Here is a 20,445-nt window from a genome sequence, read left to right as displayed (position 1 = left end):
TCTTTTTAGTGAAAGTCATGTGTACATGATCATTAATTGAGACTTAAAATTGTCCTAAAATATATAGCATGTATGTAGCTATAGATTAATATACACAATTTTCTCAAAAAAAGAAAATACTCTCATAAAATCTTAATCAATTGTCCACAAATCCTAGCTCAACTGGCAGAAATGTCGAAATTGCTAGTGTCGGACGTCTGGACCGGGGTTCGAACCCCGGTCACTCCACTTTGTGTGTGTGTGTGTGAGTTTTCAATGACTTTGTCATTTCGTCTATCAACCAAAAAAAAAATCTTAATCAATTAAATGTTAATTATTAATGTTTATCTGAAAATCTGATTTTATTAATTATTAATATTATATCTTTCAATTCAATATTCAATCTATTAAAGGAAGCCAAAAAATCTTGACCAAAAAAAAAGGAGCCAAAAATTTCTTAAAAATGGAATCAATTTAATGTTATTTATGTATGACAAAAATAAAAACAAAGAAAATCAACAAAAAATATAAAAAAAAATATTTAATCTTTTAAATAAAAACAATGAATCTCATAAAAATTCATTCAATTATAAAAAATAACAAAGAAAATATTTAATCTTTTATATTTTTATAAATAAATTCGTTTATTTATTTAATTTTATTAAAAAAAATTAGTTTGTTACGCACTACACAAAAATTCGAAGAAAATATTTTATAATTTATTTATTTTATAAATTAGTGAGGTACCATTATTTATACTTGAAGTTAAATATATTTATAAACAAATTTGTTTATTTATTTGAATTCATTAAAAAAAATTAACATTGTTACATCCTGTATGAGAATTCATATAAAATATTTTATATGTAACCAAAAAAATATAAAATATTTTATAATTTATACTCATATAAAATATATATATATATATATATATATATATATATATATGGAGTATTTAGCAAGAATTTTTTGATGCAAGAAAGAGAAGAATTTTATGTGGCAATATTTGATTGGTCAATTTATAATCACTCTCTCTCCCATGTATGGTTAGCCAATTTTTGATTGGTCAAATTCCCTAATTTTGTGGATTCTTCTCTTTCTTGTATAAATATTTCTTACTAAATAGCAATACTATATATATATATATATATATATATATATATATATATATATATATATATATATATATATATATATATATATATATATATATATATATATATACACAACACATTTTCATTGAAAACACCTTTCTATAAATTCGTTATGATATATTATATGTATAAGAAAGACTCTTAAGAAAATCACAATAAATGGATGAAAGTTAGTATTGAAAAAGTAAATTATATTAAAGCAATAACATAATCTTTCAATCAAAGCAACACCATTTCTTAAGCTGTGAAATAGTATTAACAATATATTACACCTTTTCTATAAAATAAAAAATACACATTACATCTTTAAAATTAATTTACACTCAAAATACTTGTGAGATAGATTAAACATCACTTAAAACTCATACATTATGATCAAAATGTATCTGGTCCAATTTCTTTAGAGTTCGCATATCATTTATATTCTTCTTTTGAGTTCCACATCTGCAAACATTGAAATGAATGATGAGTATAGATTAAGATTAAGATGAAAATAAGATAAATTGAAAATAATACAAAGAAAATAACTAAAGAGAAAAGAGATGGAAAATGTGTGATTTCAATGTTCAACCAAAGACCATTTATATAGGAAAAAAAGGGGTATATAAGTAATTTTATCCATAATATGCAATTAAACGGATTAATAACAAATATATTGATTCTTTTTTCAGTCAATGTCATCTTATGACTTTTTGTAGGAAATTTAATATTTAACACACAAACTTTACTAAAATAAACTTTGAAAACTTTATTAACTTTTAAATAATTTCGTGAATTATTATTACTATTATAAAAATAATTTTACAAATATTTTATTTATATAAAATATATAAACTAACTACAATTTTTAGAATTTGTTTTTAATTATTTTCTCTATTATTTAAATTGAAAAAGGAAATAAAAAAAAATTGAAAAAGGAAATAGTAGAAAATAAATTTATAAAAGATAGTATCAAGAATTACGTAAAGAAAAATTTGTGATTGACTAATCATGATTCAAGCATTCTAAAAATGACCTCACATAAAAAAAGTTTTTAATTCTTTCCTTTTTTAATAAACAAAATAATTGCAATTGCATATATTCTTTGTGGGAAGTGCCATGTGTACGTGACAATTAAATGAGGACTTATAAAATAAGCCTCAAATGTATAGTAGTTCACACGGGACACATCAACATTAAAAAAAAAAGCCTTAATTGCACGTTTGATTCCCTTATTTTAAAATTAAACTTTTTGGTCCCTCTATTTTCACATTTTTTACAATTTTGGTCATAACTCATATTTTTTGCCCTAAAAGTGACGATTTTTTTGTCAGAAGCGGTGAATTTTGATTTTAAATGTGATATTTGTAACGCCCCGGTTTTTAGAATATATTGTATTAGGTTATTTTTATTCATTTATTTAATTATTTCTTCATGTTTTGCAATTTTCTGGTCTTGTGTGTTTGTGGGGTACCTTACGGGTAAATATAATAGTTGGATTTTTAGTAGTTAGTGATTAGCAAGAGTTAAGAATTTATGTAACTTAAGAGACAGATTTAGTATATTTATTCATTTATTTAGTTAGTATAGAAAATGGAATTAAGAAATTATAATAATAGAATTTTTAGTAAACTCAAATTTAGAATTTTAGACAATAAAATTAGAAGAAAATTAGTAGTTAGAAATTGACAAGAATTGAGAAATTGTTAGCGCACATAGTAGACGAGTTTAGAAGGTGGGTTTATGACTTATTTTAGTTAGAACAGAAAAGTAGAAAATAATAGTAATAATAGAAAAGTAGTAAGTGGACTTGGGTTTGATAACACGAAGTAAAAGAGGGGTGCAGATAGGAAGCCCAAAAAAAATAAGAATTATGTTAAAACTAGTTTAATAAAACCTGGAATTAACCTAGTTTTGTAACTTAGAAAGAAAATCAGAAAAATTGAGGTAGAGAGGAGGTAGAGGCAGCCGCCGGCAGCCGCCATAGGAAGGAGAAGAAAGGATTTCAGCAGCTAGGATCAAAGAAAGAATTCATCAAAACTTAAGGTTAGGGGAAAACTAATACTTCGTAATTGGTTGGATTAGATTAAGTTCTTATGTCTCTCTATTTCTTTTATTTTGATTTCTGTCCCGTACCTTTTAATTTTGTTACTATGTGGTTATTCTATTTTCATTCTACCCTTTTGAATTAGCATAAGCCATTCTTGAATTTCTGGTCTTATGTTTAGTAATTGGGCGAATTAGAATAGATTTATGCTTTCTTTAATTCCTTCCTTTTGATTTCTGGTCTGTGATTCTGATTGGTGATTTTGTACTTCGGAGTGTAATTTCGTTTTGTCTTAATCTGTTATAATTTGTGATTTTACATCCTGCAACTTTGTTTTGAAATATTGGTTTATACATTTATGTTTTGAGTGTGTATGTTTTGGATTGAAAAGTGGAAAGAAAATCAGAATTTCTAATTAGAGATTAAAACCATAAACTATGTGTTCTTCAATCACAAAATTAATTCCTAATTGAATAGTAATCATAGGAAATTAACATTGGAATAATTTAGAACTGTTTTGGAGTTGTTTGGGAACTTAAAAACCAAGCTTTAATATCACTTTTCATATGGCTGAGGTCTGCTTGTGTACAGAAGGGAAATACAAGATTAACTAAGGATAATAAAGTTAGCTCGGAAGCGGATTGTTCTCGCTCCAGGTCTGATTTTAGTACTTGTCTGATACCAAATTAGTTTTAGGACCATAGTCTAACCTGGTGTGCACTGTTCCAATGGGCTGTTTTGATAATTGTTAAGTAGCAACCTTGTATGTATGTTACAAGCTATGAAACCTTGTATAGTTTATATCCCTGAAGCATGGCTTGTGTTGGGGAAATAAAGCATGACCGTTCCATGGTCTTCATGAAGATAATAGAAGAACTAAATTAACAAAGTCTTCAAGTATATAAGTTATTTTATTAACGTAAAATTGTTTACCAAAGTAGTTAACACAATTAAGTACTTGCGACCAATCACCGAAATCTGTTTCTTTCTGAGTCTGTCAATACAGCTTACTGCTGTTCTGTCCAGCAGAGTTTTGGGGTAGTTCACTAGGCTTTCCGGACATGATTTCGACGTTGGTTCGTTTTTGGTCAGCATTATAGTTTAGTAGAATTAATTTGAATAGGTAACAACTTGAGAGTTAGAATTGGTGAGGGGTTTTGAGTAACTTGTTCATTAGGAAAATGAGTATTTTGATAAAATAATAATGGTCAAATTGATAGTGTTTGTCAAAGAGATTTTATTTAGTCTGATCCTGATACGATGATATTTAATGTAAAAATAATGGATTTCCATCGGATGTAATGTAAAATTGGTTTCTGGACATTTTTTTTTTCTATCATATTATAAATACAAAGTTTTTACCATTGTTCAAGAATAACTAATCTCCATTGGGGATTTTATAGGGCACACGAAGTGTGTTATCTCCTCCAAACGGAAGTTTTCATCATCATTTAGTAAAGACTAATTTTCGTCAAAGAATTTATAAAACATAAAGGTTGATTCTCACCTCCCAACTAAAATTTTCGCCACCGTTTAATAGTGATTAGTTTTTATCGGAAAATATGTTTCATTGTGTTTAACCGTGACTAATCTCTATATATAAAAAAATGGAGCAAACAAGTTGGGTTATTCACTCTCAACCTAAAATTTAAATTTTATCCACAGTCCACACACAAAAGTCGGAGACTGAACCATTACAACTTGTTATATCAGTATGGCAAATTCTTAACTACCCATTCTATAAGATTGGGTCAGGTAGCCCATCATAAGTGTCTTAAGTATATTGGTCTATTAAAATGTGATTTATAATATTATTAAAATATAATTAATTTTCAATTGTTACCACATAACTTTTAACAATTGTAAATACATTCATCTTCCAATTCATGTTTTGTATCATTCTCTTCCATTTTTTTTAGCGTATTATTTATTCATCATTCTCTTCCATCTTCTTCCTCTTGATATGCAACTTAAGTATTCTCAAAAATCTCTTTTTACTTCTTCTTCTCTAAATGCATCTATTTCTTCTTACCAATATTCTTCTTTTGCATAATGGGTAATATGATTTAGGTATTAAATTTGGGTATTTTCTTCGACAAATTTGAGTAGTTCTTTAGCAAATATGAGTTATTTGTTCTTCATATTTTGTAAGATTTTGATTTTAGTATTTGATTTAACACATTTTTAATTAAAATTAAAATCAGAAATATATTATAAATGATTTGTAGGATATTTATGGGTTATTAATTGTGATTTTTTTATGATAAAATTGCCCTGCAACTACTGGATCTAAATCTGCAGCGGCTAGAGGTTGAAGATGAACAGCCTTTTTTTTTCTGTCGTTCCTTTTAACCTGTATATATATATTAGGAAACTAAATAATGCCATAACAATGCTGCTTGGTGCAGTGGTTTCTGATTTCCTTATTCAAGTCTTCTTGAAGCCAATATTTTTATGGTAACATTATTTTATTTTTGAAACTATTGGCTTTGAGTTCAATCCTTTGGTTAACTTTTTCTTTTGTTCAATTTTATTAACTTTTTTAAAAAAAAAACTAATTTGATTTGCTCCTTTTTCTTTTTTTACCAAAAAAGCTAATTTGGACGTGCAATAGATCTTAGTTCAATTGGAATAAATCTCGAGATCTCTAGTGTCGGACGCTATGATCGGGGTTTGAATTTCGGTCCCCTCCACTTTATGTGTGAGAGTTTTCGATGGTTTACCATTTCGTCTATCTACACACAAAAGACTAACTAATTTGGACCAACAATTAATTATATATTTGAATTTTAAATTATCGAGGTAAAAATGTCCGATTGTCGAAATTCAAATGTTTAATCGATTGCTTGTCCGTTTAGGTACTATATTAAACGGTCTAGATCGTCTCAATTGATCTCTAGTGTCGGACGCTATGACTGGGGTTTGAATTTCGATTCCCTCCACTTTATGTGTGCGAGTTTCCGATGGTTTACCATTTCGTCTATCTACACACAAAAAACTAACTAATTTGGACCAACAATTAATTATATATTTGAATTTCTTTATCATATTAAAGTTAGTTTAGTTTATACATAAAAATAGAACAAGTAGCCAAGTTACTTAAATTTCACCTTTTAAGATAAGGAAAATGCTAAAACAGTGCATCTGGGGTACTGGTTAAGCATGTTAAAATAGAAATTTTATATTGAAATGCGTGCATTCAATGTCTCAAAAATACAAAAAGTTGTTTTTTCAATATAAATTTTATTTTTTATTTCCTTTTTAGGTATGCTTAACAAGTGCCCCGGGGGCACTGTTTAGCATGACCCTTAAGATAAATAAGTGAGAGGACAATTTAGATTCTTAAAACATTCTTACAGTATAATAAGCACGTTTGACGAAAAAATACACTTTTTTTTTGTGAGGGCGTCAAATCAATGTGTCTATCCAATTTGAATTTGAGAGGAGTAACTACAAAATTTGAGAGACTTCAAAAGGCAAAAACAATTGCATTTATCAACCGAATATTCAAAGTCTCGTTTTCATGCAGAATGAGGTAAGACACATAGGAGAGGTCAATGACATGAGATTTTGGGATCAAACATCGTAACCACGTGAAGAGACGGTCAACTATCCTATCAAATATTTGTAGAAAAATATTTAGATGGTCACAAGAACACCTTATTTGGTCACACACACATAAAAATGTATATTAGGTATCATTCACGCGTAATTGTAAAAAATAATGTCGAGAGAGTTTTGTGATTTTGTGGGAGTTAATTAAAAATGACATTCTCTTCTTAAAAATTTCAACGCTACTGTTTGCCCGAATTCAAAAATTTCAACGGAGTATCCTTCCAATATCGGACCGCTACGCTACGCTGCTCAGTGGCAGATACGCATCGCTGCTTCTGTCGTTATATTATCCAAAACCCATACAAAAACCGTTTCAATTCCAATTCCAATTCCAATTCTTGTCTGGGTTTTGACTTCGAGGTACCAATTTTCAAGTTATTAGGGTTACTAATCTTTTATACAATTATTATTAGGTTGCTGAATCCATTTTCAATCTCGTAGTAACTTAGTACTTTGCTATTACTCATCAATCATAATCATGCTGGTAATCAACATTCTGATGCAATTATGTCATATGATGATGATTATTCAATCTTAATTCTTAATTATCTTGTATGCCAAATTATGGTTGAATCAGTTGGAATAAGCTCGTATTGTTATTAATGGTGTTGATTAACAACAAAATATGGCTTCTGTTATATTTTTTATATAATTGGTTTATTGTTTGAATTGCTTGTTCTTGATCTTAAGCTACTGGGCTTGCATTCTTGATGCATAGACATGCTTTTTATTGTTGTTGGTATTAACCCTCTGATTCTCAAGGGAAGGGGCCCTGGTAATCCAGAGTTCGGCCGCGAGACAAGTAATGTCTGGCCAATGCATAGATAGGCTTTATATGATCGGTGTATGATTTGAATGTGGTATAATTAAGATAATCACAAATTTTGAATATGAACTTTCACTGTTGTTTCAATTTCATCTCGTTATCATATATGTGCTAGTGTTACTTCTTAATTTACTAGTATTTTCTTCTCATCTCATAGCACTATGCTAACAAGATCTTTGTTTTAGTTATATATTGCGTGCTCTCTGTAACATGAGGTGATTTGAAGATGGATGACATACCGGGATATGTACGTTACTGTTTGAACACAGGGAAGCTTCTCTTTTTAGCCATTTTGGTCTCAGGAGGAATCGTCTTGCAAATTCTGGTCAGTATTGTTTCTGTTCCTGGTTTTATACATTAAAAAAAAAAAAAAAAAACAGAGATGACATCTTCCATGTAAAAATGTCACTGGTTTACTCACACGTTTGTTTTAATATTGTCAGGCATGTGCTTTGTATAATAATTGGTGGCCGATGCTTAGTGGTGAGATAAAACATCATTGAAATACGATTGCAGTATACTGCATATTTATATATTTTCATTGATGGGATTGTAAGGGGGAGAACATCTTCTTGGTCGTTATTAACAATCGGTGTTTTGTTCTCTTGCAGCTATAACGTACGTGCTTCTTCCGATGCCTTTGCTGTTCTTTGCTGGGTCTGATGGTTCTTCAATATATTCTGAATCTGATAATAGGTAAGCTGTTTCTTTTGGCTAAATTAAGAAGTAAGATCATTCAATTTTTATCATAGAACTTGCTAAATAGAAATTGTATCTTGATATGCTCAATGGTGGAGCAGCTGGGTGAATTTTGCCAAGTTCTTGACCGGAGCATCAACTCTCGGAGGCATTGCCATTCCGAGCATATTAAAACATGCCGGGGTGATTGGTTGGGCAGCCTTTGCAATGGAACTGTCTTCCTTCTTTGTGTTCGTATTAGCCATATTGTGTTTCCTGTGGCTGAGTGATGAAGATAGTTACAGTATGCTATGAAAAAGGAGTTCAGCAAGGATTGCTTCATTGATGTAAAAATGTATTACATTTGTTCATTTTGTGTGCTATTGCTTTTACATTTGCTCAACATACTCCCCCAGTTTAAATATTTGATAAACCTATACTACATTCTTGCTTTGACTTTTCTAACCACTTCCACACACTTGAGGGGAATAAGTGCCTCTATCGTAGATAGTCATACTAAGTTTTTTTAAAGGTAAAATATTTTAATGTTAATGTGTCAATCTTTTCTTTCCCAAAATCCTAATTTGATTTAGGATTCATCATTTTCTCACAACATCCATAAAATTTATTCAAAAATGAAAGAAAGAAAATTCATTGAATCCCAAATCCAAACACTGTTAATGATTTGCAATCTCATACTTCAATAAAAAAATATCCTAAATCCCCAATCTCATGAATGGGTGATAAAGGAATTTTGAGTAAAAGATAAATGATCAAATGTATTTTAGCCATTTTTTTGAAGTATACATTTCAGTATTGTTCTTTTAGTTTCTTTTGAGTAGTATTATACATCAAGAATTTTTGTTAGCCAAGTTGGCGTTTTGGATTTAAAAGAAGGATTGAGATTCGCTAACTTTGCATCCTCTATTTTTTGGTAAATCGTAGAGGGTACTAAGATTATAAGATAAGAGTGAGTGTCTTACAGGACATACTGACATTCTCTAACTTGGTGACTTTAGACATTTTTATAAGTGAGAAAAAAGAATAGGTGAGAGGTAGAGAGAACGAGGACAATTTTTTCTACAAAGTCAAAGAATCCTTGAGATTTTCTATCCCCTATTTTTTTTTTTTTGTGACTTTAAGCATTTTTTATTTAGATAAGTCAGAAAAAGATGAAAAAGAGAGGAAATTAAGAGGACAGTGTGTTATAAGTGAGAGATATCGAGAAAGGTAGAGGGAAGTTTTCACACAGAAAATCTCAATTCTTGCGGGGATTGAGAATTATTAAAATTTGCTAATAATGGTATCGAGACAAAATCTTTTCCAATTTTTTTTGATTGATAAACATATTTTTACATGTACTGTATGTTACATTACTCACAACTTCAAAGTACAGTATCATAAAGATCAAATGGTACAACAAAAAATTTAGCCTTTGACAGCAAGTCTACCACCATTGACATCATCTTTAGATTGAGGAACACGATTACATTGATCCCAACTTCAAAGTACAAGATCATAAAAATCAAATTTTATAACCAAAAAAACAAATTTCAGCCTTAACAGCATCTCCAACAGGCTATCTTCTCCATAGAATGTCTCATTTTTCACGCCAGTGGTTAGAGTAAAAAAATGCGGTTGCTACCTAGAAAGTTGATAACTCTAAAACTATAAAAAAGAAGCAATTTTTTTGGCCTGATACATAAAAGGGTGAGATGATATTGAAATTGTACATGCAGATTGCAAAATATATAGCTAACAATGTTAGCACTGGTGATCAATGTCATAGGAAAAATAATCACAATGAAAGACACTAAGAAAGATGAAACTGGTTTATCATCAATTCCAAATCCTTGAAAAAGAATCACAATGCAAGGCAATGAAAAAAAGTACCAGTAATGCTCTGAAAAAGCAATTAGTAGTACTTAATGCATCAGTAAATGGAAAGGCAAAGGCAGTGAATAACTTATCAAATGTTCTGAGATGTATTTTCGATTGAATTCTAGAACATTTCTCGTCAATTTTTTTTCACATCTCATATAACCAACCATCACTGGCATCAATTGAGCTACTCCTCACAATCCTATAAATAACAAACATTCAGTAAAACAAATATCAATATGTATTAATACAGAGAAGGGAATAAACAAGAGTGGGCACGGAGCCTCCCTGCTCCGCCAGCAAGATCCACCACTGTGTTGTGTGGCGTCTCTCGCTGCCAACACAATTGTGGTGCTTTGCGCACACTGCTATTCATGTTACAAGTTACAACTTAGGTAGAGTCCTATAGACACTATTCTTCTTTCACTGGTTTACAGATTAACGGGTAGATACCATACTACTGAAACTCACACACACTGCAAGATTCCAAATTAGAACCGAGATGATAGGTTTGATACTAACATAACAATATGGACATTGTCACGTCTCTACTAAAATTTAGTTTTTTTTTAATAAGCTAAATTAGCCCACCCATATCAGCACTGGAGAGAATCGAACTTGAAACCTTAAGGGGAGCACACTCTTAGGTCCCAAGTCAATTCCACCACAACAACCCAAATGGGCCGTCTCTACTAAAATTAGTATTCCTAATGTCTCTACTCTACTAGTTAAAGAACAATTCTAATCATTGGAACACATCACAACTTAGAATAAATAAATGGAAAGAGATAACCCAATTCGTTCATAATTCATAACTAATAAGCCATGTCAATACAAAGTAACACATCATCGAAATAAACAAGAGTACATATAACATATAATTAGAAAACAACGCGAAACTGTGGAGCGTTGGATCCAATTGCAGGAAGAATCTCCCAACGACAAGGCTCAAGATCTTCAGAAACGGAACAATAACCAGCAAGTGTAACTTTATCAGTAGAAGCAGCAACCGAACCAAACTCGAAAATGGATATACTCGCGTTTTGAGGTCGAGGAACTTTCACCGCACCGTTCATCCCCGCCGCCGCCACACCACCATTCTTCGTGTTCTCCGTTTCCGGTTGAGAATTCTGTCCCTTCCGCCACCACAGTAAACCCATTATGCTTAACTAAACTCTATCTAGGGATTTCATTTCAATTTATCTATCTATATATAAAAGATGGTAAACTTTCCAACCCAAACCCTAATTCCCCCTTCAAAACCCTAATGCGTCAAATTACGTTTTTGCCCTTTCTTTTTTTTTTTTAATTGAATTCACTACTCCTATGACTATATAATATATAAAAGATGGTAAACTTTCCAACCCAAACCCTAATTCCCCCTTCAAAACCCTAATGCGTCAAATTACGTTTTTGCCCTTTCTTTTTTTTTTTTAATTGAATTCACTACTCCTATGACTATATAACTAAAACTAACTGCATTGTTCTTTCAGTAATCTGGGTCTGTGTACGGTGCGATGAACGAATTACAAAAGTCTCTGATTCTGGAATCTTCTTCTCGCTTCTTGATTCCTCAAGGTTCGCAATTCCATTTTTCACAGTATATACTAACTAATTCAACGGCGTCGTTTTCGTTTTCTGATTATTGTTAATACGGTTGAGATTTTTTAATTTTTTTGTAGGAGTGAAGGTATCGTACGGTACTGCGGGGTTTAGAGAAGATGCATCGATTCTATCGTCGACGGTGTATAGAGTTGGAATTCTGGCAGCTCTTAGATCGTTGAAAACACAGTCAGTGATCGGAGTTATGATTACTGCTTCACATAATAAGGTTTCTGATAATGGTGTTAAAATTGCTGATCCGAGTGGAGGTATGTTGTCTCAGGATTGGGAACCTTTCGCTGATGAACTTGCCAATGCTGCTTCTCCTCAACAACTTCTCCAGGTTTTGGATTCTTCACTTCAATGTTTCCCCCTTTGATGTTGCGTGATCAAAAAATAAAAAATAAAAATCTTCATTTTCTTTTGATGTTGTGACGTGGTAATGATGATTTCGTGAGATATGATGATAATATTGTAGTACATTTTTTAGTTCTTAAAAAAATAGAAAATTGTGTGTTTTAGTCCTGATAATAGAAGACTAATGAGAGACTAAAATCACTAATTTGTTAGATGTAGATAATTATTCATCAAGACTTTCACTATTCTCTTCTGTCTTTTGGTTTGTTAAAAAAAAAAAAAAACTATTCTCTTCTGTCCCTCCAAAGTAGGGATGTGCATGGTTTGGAAACCACACCACACTAAATTGATGGTTTTGGTTCTAAACCAAAACCATTTTAATTTCAATGACAAACCGGTTATTTTTTAAAACTAATTTGGATTTGGTTATTAACCGGATCGAAACCAATTTATAACTGGTTTGTAATAAAATTTAGGTTATTCACATGATCCAATTTTAAATAGGTTTCTTACTTAAACTAATTTTTTTTATTAGTTGATTAAAAAAATAGATTTATTAATTATTTTAAAAACATAATTTTTCATTAATTTTATGATTGAATTGGTTTATAATCAACCCACAAAGTTTTTTTTTCTAAGCCCAAATTATTTTTTACTTAGCCGAAAACTTGTTTTTTATATTGTTTTAAACATATTTTTGGTAAACTTTCCAACCCAAACCCTAATTCCCCCTTCAAAACCCTAATGTGTCAAATTACGTTTTTGCCCTTTCTTTTTTTTTTTTTTTTAATTGAATTCACTACTCCTATGACTATATAATATATAAAAGATGGTAAACTTTCCAACCCAAACCCTAATTCCCCCTTCAAAACCCTAATGCGTCAAATTACGTTTTTGCCCTTTCTTTTTTTTTTTTTAATTGAATTCACTACTCCTATGACTATATAACTAAAACTAACTGCATTGTTCTTTCAGTAATCTGGGTCTGTGTACGGTGCGATGAACGAATTACAAAAGTCTCTGATTCTGGAATCTTCTTCTCGCTTCTTGATTCCTCAAGGTTCGCAATTCCATTTTTCACAGTATATACTAACTAATTCAACGGCGTCGTTTTCGTTTTCTGATTATTGTTAATACGGTTGAGATTTTTTAATTTTTTTGTAGGAGTGAAGGTATCGTACGGTACTGCGGGGTTTAGAGAAGATGCATCGATTCTATCGTCGACGGTGTATAGAGTTGGAATTCTGGCAGCTCTTAGATCGTTGAAAACACAGTCAGTGATCGGAGTTATGATTACTGCTTCACATAATAAGGTTTCTGATAATGGTGTTAAAATTGCTGATCCGAGTGGAGGTATGTTGTCTCAGGATTGGGAACCTTTCGCTGATGAACTTGCCAATGCTGCTTCTCCTCAACAACTTCTCCAGGTTTTGGATTCTTCACTTCAATGTTTCCCCCTTTGATGTTGCGTGATCAAAAAATAAAAAATAAAAATCTTCATTTTCTTTTGATGTTGTGACGTGGTAATGATGATTTCGTGAGATATGATGATAATATTGTAGTACATTTTTTAGTTCTTAAAAAAATAGAAAATTGTGTGTTTTAGTCCTGATAATAGAAGACTAATGAGAGACTAAAATCACTAATTTGTTAGATGTAGATAATTATTCATCAAGACTTTCACTATTCTCTTCTGTCTTTTGGTTTGTTAAAAAAAAAAAAAAACTATTCTCTTCTGTCCCTCCAAAGTAGGGATGTGCATGGTTTGGAAACCACACCACACTAAATTGATGGTTTTGGTTCTAAACCAAAACCATTTTAATTTCAATGACAAACCGGTTATTTTTTAAAACTAATTTGGATTTGGTTATTAACCGGATCGAAACCAATTTATAACTGGTTTGTAATAAAATTTAGGTTATTCACATGATCCAATTTTAAATAGGTTTCTTACTTAAACTAATTTTTTTTATTAGTTGATTAAAAAAATAGATTTATTAATTATTTTAAAAACATAATTTTTCATTAATTTTATGATTGAATTGGTTTATAATCAACCCACAAAGTTTTTTTTTCTAAACCCAAATTATTTTTTACTTAGCCGAAAACTTGTTTTTTATATTGTTTTAAACATATTTTTTATTATTTAAAAAAAGAGTAATTTTTAAAATTAAAAAATCTGATTTTTAAATACAAAAGAAACTAATATTTATTATAGGAAAAAAATTAAAATACTAAATTTTTGAAAAACTAAAAACATTAAAAACTGATTTTTAAATTTTTTTTTAAAAAAAACTGATTTTTTTAATTATTTTTAAAAAAAACTGATTTTTTTAAAAACTAAAAACATTAAAAACTGATTTTTTAATTATGTTTAAAATAATTATTAAAAGTCTGATTTTTAAAATAAAATAGTATGGGTGGTTGGTGGTGGCCGGCCGGCCGGCGGAGCACCACCACTGACCGCCGTGAAAGTCGCCGGAGGTCCGCCGGAAAACCGCCGCCCGCCGTCGCGCCGGTCGGAGCGCCGCCGTGCTGGCCACCGATTGTCCGCCGTTGACCGTCGTGTTGACCACCGGTCCTCCACCATCTCTTTTAATTAATTATTTTATTATATAATAAACAATTTAAAAAATTTTAAAAAATTGAAGATTGGGCCTGAATTAGCTATTGGGCCTGAATTTTCAAACCAATTCCAAACCAAATTACAAAATGTGGTTATGGTTTATAATTGGTGTTTTTTTATTGGAGTGGTGTGGTTTTTTTTTTTAAATGGATTTTTCAAACTAAGATTGGATATGGATTGGTTAGTAATTTGGTTAAGGATAGCCAAATTTTTTGCACACCCCTACTCCAAAGCATGCCAAAAGGCACAGCAGAAGAATTTATAGGCAACACTTTGCTGAGGTGCAATGAGTTAACATGACAACTAACAAAGGAAACTATCTAAAATAATATACATTATATGAGATAAGATAGATAAAGAGTTGAACCAAAAGATGTTTCTAGAATCAAACCTTTGGAGGCCTTCTTATCAGATAAACCATTGTCCTCAATGATAAGAGAAAAGTGGCTTCATTATACCGCACGTAGGACTGTTCATTATTAACTGTGAACCGAACCGCCTAACCGAACCACAAATAACCGAACCATACTATAAGTTGCGAACCAAACCATTAATATTTGGACGGTTCTCTAACTGTGAACCGAACCGCAGTTAACCGAACCAAGCCGTGATAACCGAACCTCAAACTCAAAACTTAAAAACCCAAGATCAAATTTGGGGATTTTAAGTGAATTTTGTGATCTTGTATGTTGTGGAATGGATGGATGTTGGTAGTACCAAGAAGGGATTTAGGATTTTATGGTTTAGCGTATTTGATATTTGATTACTCATGGAATTCTACATACTAAAAGTTTCTGATTTCATGTTTTTATATATGTGTATAACAGTATAAGAATAAAGTAAAATAAAGTTATGTATATCAGTATATGAGTTACTTGTTGTGTTCGTAGTTTGTCACGCCGTAAAATAATATTTGTAATACTTGGAAGTTAAATTAGCCTTTTATCTGCAAAACTTTCTTTGACATGATCCTTTTAGATATATTAAGGAATTAATAGTGCAGCCCAGCTGCTCTGTTAACTCGTGGCGGACTTCGGTTTTATTATAGTTGATCTGTTACTGCATATATGCTGCTTTGGAAATATATTGCTTATCAGATTGTGACTGCATAGCTTGCTTCAGGGAGTGGAGGTTCAGCACTAAGTGGATTTTTTAGGCTTTTACTATTGTATGGATATAAGTTGTTCATTAGGCAGTGACACCTTTAATTGCATCGGGGAGTGGAGGACCTGCATTAGTGGAGGTTTTAGGCTTTTCTATTGTATGCTTGCAAAGCCTTCATGAGCTAGTTTTCTGATAAAAACTGTTATCAGTTCAGTTCAAGGTGCCTAACGGTTCGGTTCAGTTAAAAATTAAAAACCGGTTAACTGAACCATAATTGTAATTCGGTTCGGTTAACCATAAACCATAACGGTTCGGTTCGGTTTTTCGAATCATTGTTATGGTTCGGTTCGGTTATTTGAAAAAACCGAACCATGAACAGTCCTAACCGCAGGGATCTCATTTCACCCTCTGCAGAACCACTCAGACGTGCATATCCAGGCTCATTAAAGTAAGGCTTTGTATTTAAGATTAGACCTTGTATGAAGACCAGGACCTGTAAAATTGTCGAAACGCCTGGGAGCCACTTCTCATTTTTATTGCCAGAACAGGTGTTAAGTAGAGTAAGGCACACTTTTCCACAATTATATAAATTTGGGTTGAGTCGAAGTCCACCAGAGTGGTAGTAGACTTGCTGCATTGAAAAATGTCCCTTGAGTCACACTTTGAATTAAAGATTAAAAAGATGGTGTGCATAATAATAATGCAAGTCAGATGCAGTAATCTCAACAACATACCAGAGGTACATTAGGAAAGCCACTGTGAAAGAAAACATCAAAAAAGAAAAGGCCATCATGATAAGGAGTTCCCTCTGCTCCAATAATCACAGCCCTCAACAGATCTATTCTCGATTCATAAACTCTGACAAATATTGAATCTAATAGAAATAAAATAAAGTGTCAAAGAAACAGCAAGAAATTGTACAAAAACGCAGTGACAGGTTGCTCATTCTGATATTAAAAACACAATTGAAAAAGCAAGATTGACCACTGTGGTAAGGTGCGGTGAGAAATGTGTAAGAGGACAGGACATAGATTCTGTACTTAGTTAACTAAAAATACTAATGCAAGACTGACAAGGTGCACCAATGATCAATCGATTTCTCTAATGGGAAGTTTATGTTGAATTCATAAATGTTGGAAGCCTTTTTTATGGGCCACTCAATATGTTTGAATCACCAAATGTTTTTTGTTGTTATACATTTGCGTGATTCCTTTCGGAATTTCGCCTGACATTTGCATACTGCATGCTTATTGACTTAGTGAGTAGTTGTTCTATTATTTAGGATTGAGTAATGGACTTTATGCTGAATGCATTTCGGTTTTTCTAATTTCCCTATTTAAAAGGCCCTAACAGTAATGAACTGAGGAGGGAATACATATCAGCCATACTTCACCTTTTATTTAGTTTTCTTATAATATGAATGAAATATAAGCAACAAACGTACTTATATTCTGTAGTCTCACATATAAGTAAATTTAACTACTTTCACTATGTTTAATGTCATTTTCAAGATAACCCTAAATTAATATATATTTTATTTTTTAATGTCTCTTTTATTCTCATGGAACAAGTCTGACGAAGTACACTTTTGAAAATGCACATATTTTCTTGAGATTAGGAAGATTTGACACACTTAACTAAGTTTCTTTAATTAGTATGAAGTTAAGTACTTTTGCTTATAATCGAGATCGAAGGGAGTAACTCACTATGAATGTTATTCTATATGGACTTGCAGTTGATAACTGAATTTGTTGAGAAAGAAAGGATTCCATTTGATGGGGTCAGGCCAGCTGAAATACTTTTGGGGAGAGACACGAGGCCAAGTGGAGAAGCTTTGCTTGAAGCTGCTAGACAAGTATGGGCCCGTAAACTATATTTAGCTTCTATTAGCTTTTTGTTCTATTTTCTTGTCAAATTAACATTGGATATAATTGGATAAAAATGAAGGGAGTCACTTCAATTGTTGGAGCTGTTGCATCTGACATGGGAATTTTGACTACTCCACAACTACATTGGATGGTTCGTGCTAGAAATAAGGGAATAAAAGCGTCAGAGCAAGATTACTTTGAACAACTTTCCAACTCATTCAGGTTAGTACAATCCTATCCCAATATTGTTATGATGCGTAGACGTGATTCCATGTTGTTCCTTTTTGGTATTGATGGTAAAACCATCATTGAACACATCATATAGGATCATTGTGTGAATGAATCAGGTGCTTAATGGATTTGATCCCGACTGGACAAAGCAAGTGTGATGGGATGAATGACAAATTGGTTGTGGATGGAGCTAATGGTGTTGGTGGAGCAAAACTTCAAATTCTTCATAAATTGTTGAATGTTTTAGATATTGAGGTTCGAAATAGCAGTCAAGACGAAGGTGTATTGAATGATGGAGTTGGTGCTGATTACGTGCAGAAAGAGAAGGTTGCTCCGCGCGGCTTTGGTTCTAAAGATGCTGGCATAAGGTTAGTTTGTTCATCATCCGATGCTAAAATTGAATATTTACATCACAGGAATTTTCAATAAAGTGAATGATTTAATCAATTCACACTGGATAACTCATCACCGACGTTTGATTTAATAGATGTACCCTTCTTAACATTTAATATATTGGTGCTATTTATTGTGGTCCTGCTAATGGAGCTAGTTAGTTCTAATTTGTAGGTGTGCTAGTTTGGATGGAGATGCTGATCGGCTTGTTTATTTTTCAGTACTACCTGAAAGCAATGCTCCAATTGATCTTGTTGATGGAGACAAAATACTGTCCCTGTTTGCTGTATTTATTAGGGAGCAACTAAGTTTTCTTAATGAGAAAGAAGACATAAAAAACTTCGATAAATCACGTCTTGGTATTATACAGACTGCATATGCAAACGGGGCTTCTACTAATTACCTTAAACATTTGGGACTCGAAGTCAATTTAACTCCCACTGGAGTGAAATATTTACATGAAAAAGCTGCTGATTTTGATATTGGTATATATTTTGAGGCAAATGGCCATGGAACTATCCTATTTTCGGAGACTTTCATAGAGTGGTTAGAGGTCAGAAGTAACAAGCTTTCTTCAGGATCCAAAGGTTTATTCAGTGGTTTCTCATTAAGCGCACTTCAATTTTAAGAATCAACTGCAGAGCAAAATACTAATGTTTTGTTTGCTTGTTTCAGGTTCAGAAGCAGAAAAGGCTGCTTTGAGATTATTGGCAGTCAGTAAGTTGATCAACCAAGCAGTAGGAGATGCTTTGAGTGGAGTGCTCTTGGTGGAAGTCATATTGAAGCACATGGGATGGTCCATACATAGATGGAATGAACTTTATCATGATTTACCGAGTAGGCAGCTCAAGGTTAGTTATTATTTTCATGCATCATTTTTGAAAGCAAAACTTTTGTCAAACTATCAGAAGTTTTGTCTGGATCATAAATATATGCTCCTTTTGTTTTCCTATTTAAGATGATAATATCTGTGTGGTGAAGTTCATAACATCCGTGGTCCTGCCATGCATTAGTGAATTGTTAATCAGAATTTTAGCTATGTAAGCATGGCTAGCCAGCAAGTCTTTGTTTTAAAATGAATTACGATCAGTTCATGCTGTGTTATCATTTTCTGTCTCAACTGCCGGCATTTGCAATCTGGTGGCCATGTTTTTGACCCAAATATCACATTTTACCTTGGCTGCAAAGTTCTTATTCAATTAAATATTTTAGTTTTCCCTCCCTTATATTTTTTACTTGTTGCTACTTATTACTAGATTTTTTGCAAGGGATTAAGCATGTGCCTACTTTTGTTATATATATGTCAACAATTTTTTTGTCAATTTAACTTTTTTCAAAGTAATTGCTTTAAATATTTCTGAATGAATGCTTCCACTGGTGTTTTTACCTGTTAGGTTAAAGTTGCTGACAGAACGTCCGTAGTTACAGCCAATGCAGAAACTGTGGTTGTGAGACCCCCTGGTTTGCAGGAAGCCATCAATGCAGAAACTGGTAATTCCTTTGCTCCTTCTCTTTTTCTTTGTTGCCATTGATATAATATGGCACCACTCATTTTGACATTAAAGTCCATTTCTATCCACCAATTGAAGGAGAGAGACTAGTGGCATTTTTCCACAGCAATTTTGCAAGATTTGCTCTAAAAAAATCAGCATTATTATTATTAGTTTCATTATTGATTCATTGCTTTTCAATGCAAAACCGTCAAACCACTGTTCCTTCTTTTTGCATCATTGTTAGTTGGATTATATTAATGATGTTTTGAAATCCAATTGACTTGCCAAAATTGTTGGAGAGTGAGAGAATACCAGTCAGTTTCATCCATCTATTAATGCCTTTTAGTTAGAAGATTAAACAAGTTTTAGAATTTCAGTTGTACTAATATTGCAGCTTGGTCTCGTGTCTTTTCTGGTTTGCAGCGAAGTACACTCAAGGTCGATGCTTTGTCCGTCCATCAGGCACTGAGGATGTTGTTCGTGTATATGCCGAAGCATCAACTCAAGAAGCTGCAGATACCCTAGCCAACTGTGTGGCTAAACTTGTGGACCAGTTCTTAGGGTGAAACAGTTCTTGACATATCTGTGTAATAGTTCTTTCCAACCATGGAG

At 32.0% G+C, this 20,445-nt stretch overlaps 2 protein-coding genes across 2 annotated transcripts in view; both read left to right on the top strand.

Moving 5' to 3' along the window:
• Positions 1 to 3,006: 3,006 nt before the first annotated feature.
• Positions 3,007 to 8,720, top strand: LOC123906714 (vacuolar protein sorting-associated protein 55 homolog). The gene is made up of 5 exons (XM_045956685.1): positions 3,007 to 3,158; positions 7,786 to 7,925; positions 8,044 to 8,083; positions 8,212 to 8,296; positions 8,401 to 8,720. The coding sequence occupies exons 2-5, from the start codon at positions 7,827 to 7,829 to the stop codon at positions 8,591 to 8,593; spliced, it is 417 nt and encodes a 138-aa protein (XP_045812641.1). The 5' UTR covers positions 3,007 to 3,158; positions 7,786 to 7,826; the 3' UTR covers positions 8,594 to 8,720.
• A 4,313-nt stretch (positions 8,721 to 13,033) lies between these two features.
• Positions 13,034 to 20,445, top strand: part of LOC123906713 (phosphoacetylglucosamine mutase-like) — an 8,154-nt gene continuing 742 nt past the window's right edge. The window contains exons 1-9 of the mRNA XM_045956683.1: positions 13,034 to 13,178; positions 13,283 to 13,545; positions 17,584 to 17,703; positions 17,796 to 17,938; positions 18,064 to 18,315; positions 18,515 to 18,927; positions 19,016 to 19,191; positions 19,735 to 19,831; positions 20,257 to 20,443. Of these exons, the coding sequence (XP_045812639.1) occupies positions 13,118 to 13,178; positions 13,283 to 13,545; positions 17,584 to 17,703; positions 17,796 to 17,938; positions 18,064 to 18,315; positions 18,515 to 18,927; positions 19,016 to 19,191; positions 19,735 to 19,831; positions 20,257 to 20,399 (1,668 nt within the window). The 5' untranslated portion in view covers positions 13,034 to 13,117 and the 3' untranslated portion in view covers positions 20,400 to 20,443. The remainder of the gene's footprint in view (positions 13,179 to 13,282; positions 13,546 to 17,583; positions 17,704 to 17,795; positions 17,939 to 18,063; positions 18,316 to 18,514; positions 18,928 to 19,015; positions 19,192 to 19,734; positions 19,832 to 20,256; positions 20,444 to 20,445) is intronic.

The sequence above is a fragment of the Trifolium pratense genome, linkage group LG2 (assembly GCF_020283565.1).
Source record: "Trifolium pratense cultivar HEN17-A07 linkage group LG2, ARS_RC_1.1, whole genome shotgun sequence".
Lineage (NCBI taxonomy): Eukaryota > Viridiplantae > Streptophyta > Magnoliopsida > Fabales > Fabaceae > Trifolium > Trifolium pratense.
Note: the sequence above shows the minus strand (reverse complement) of the source record. Positions and strands in the feature narration are given on the sequence as shown.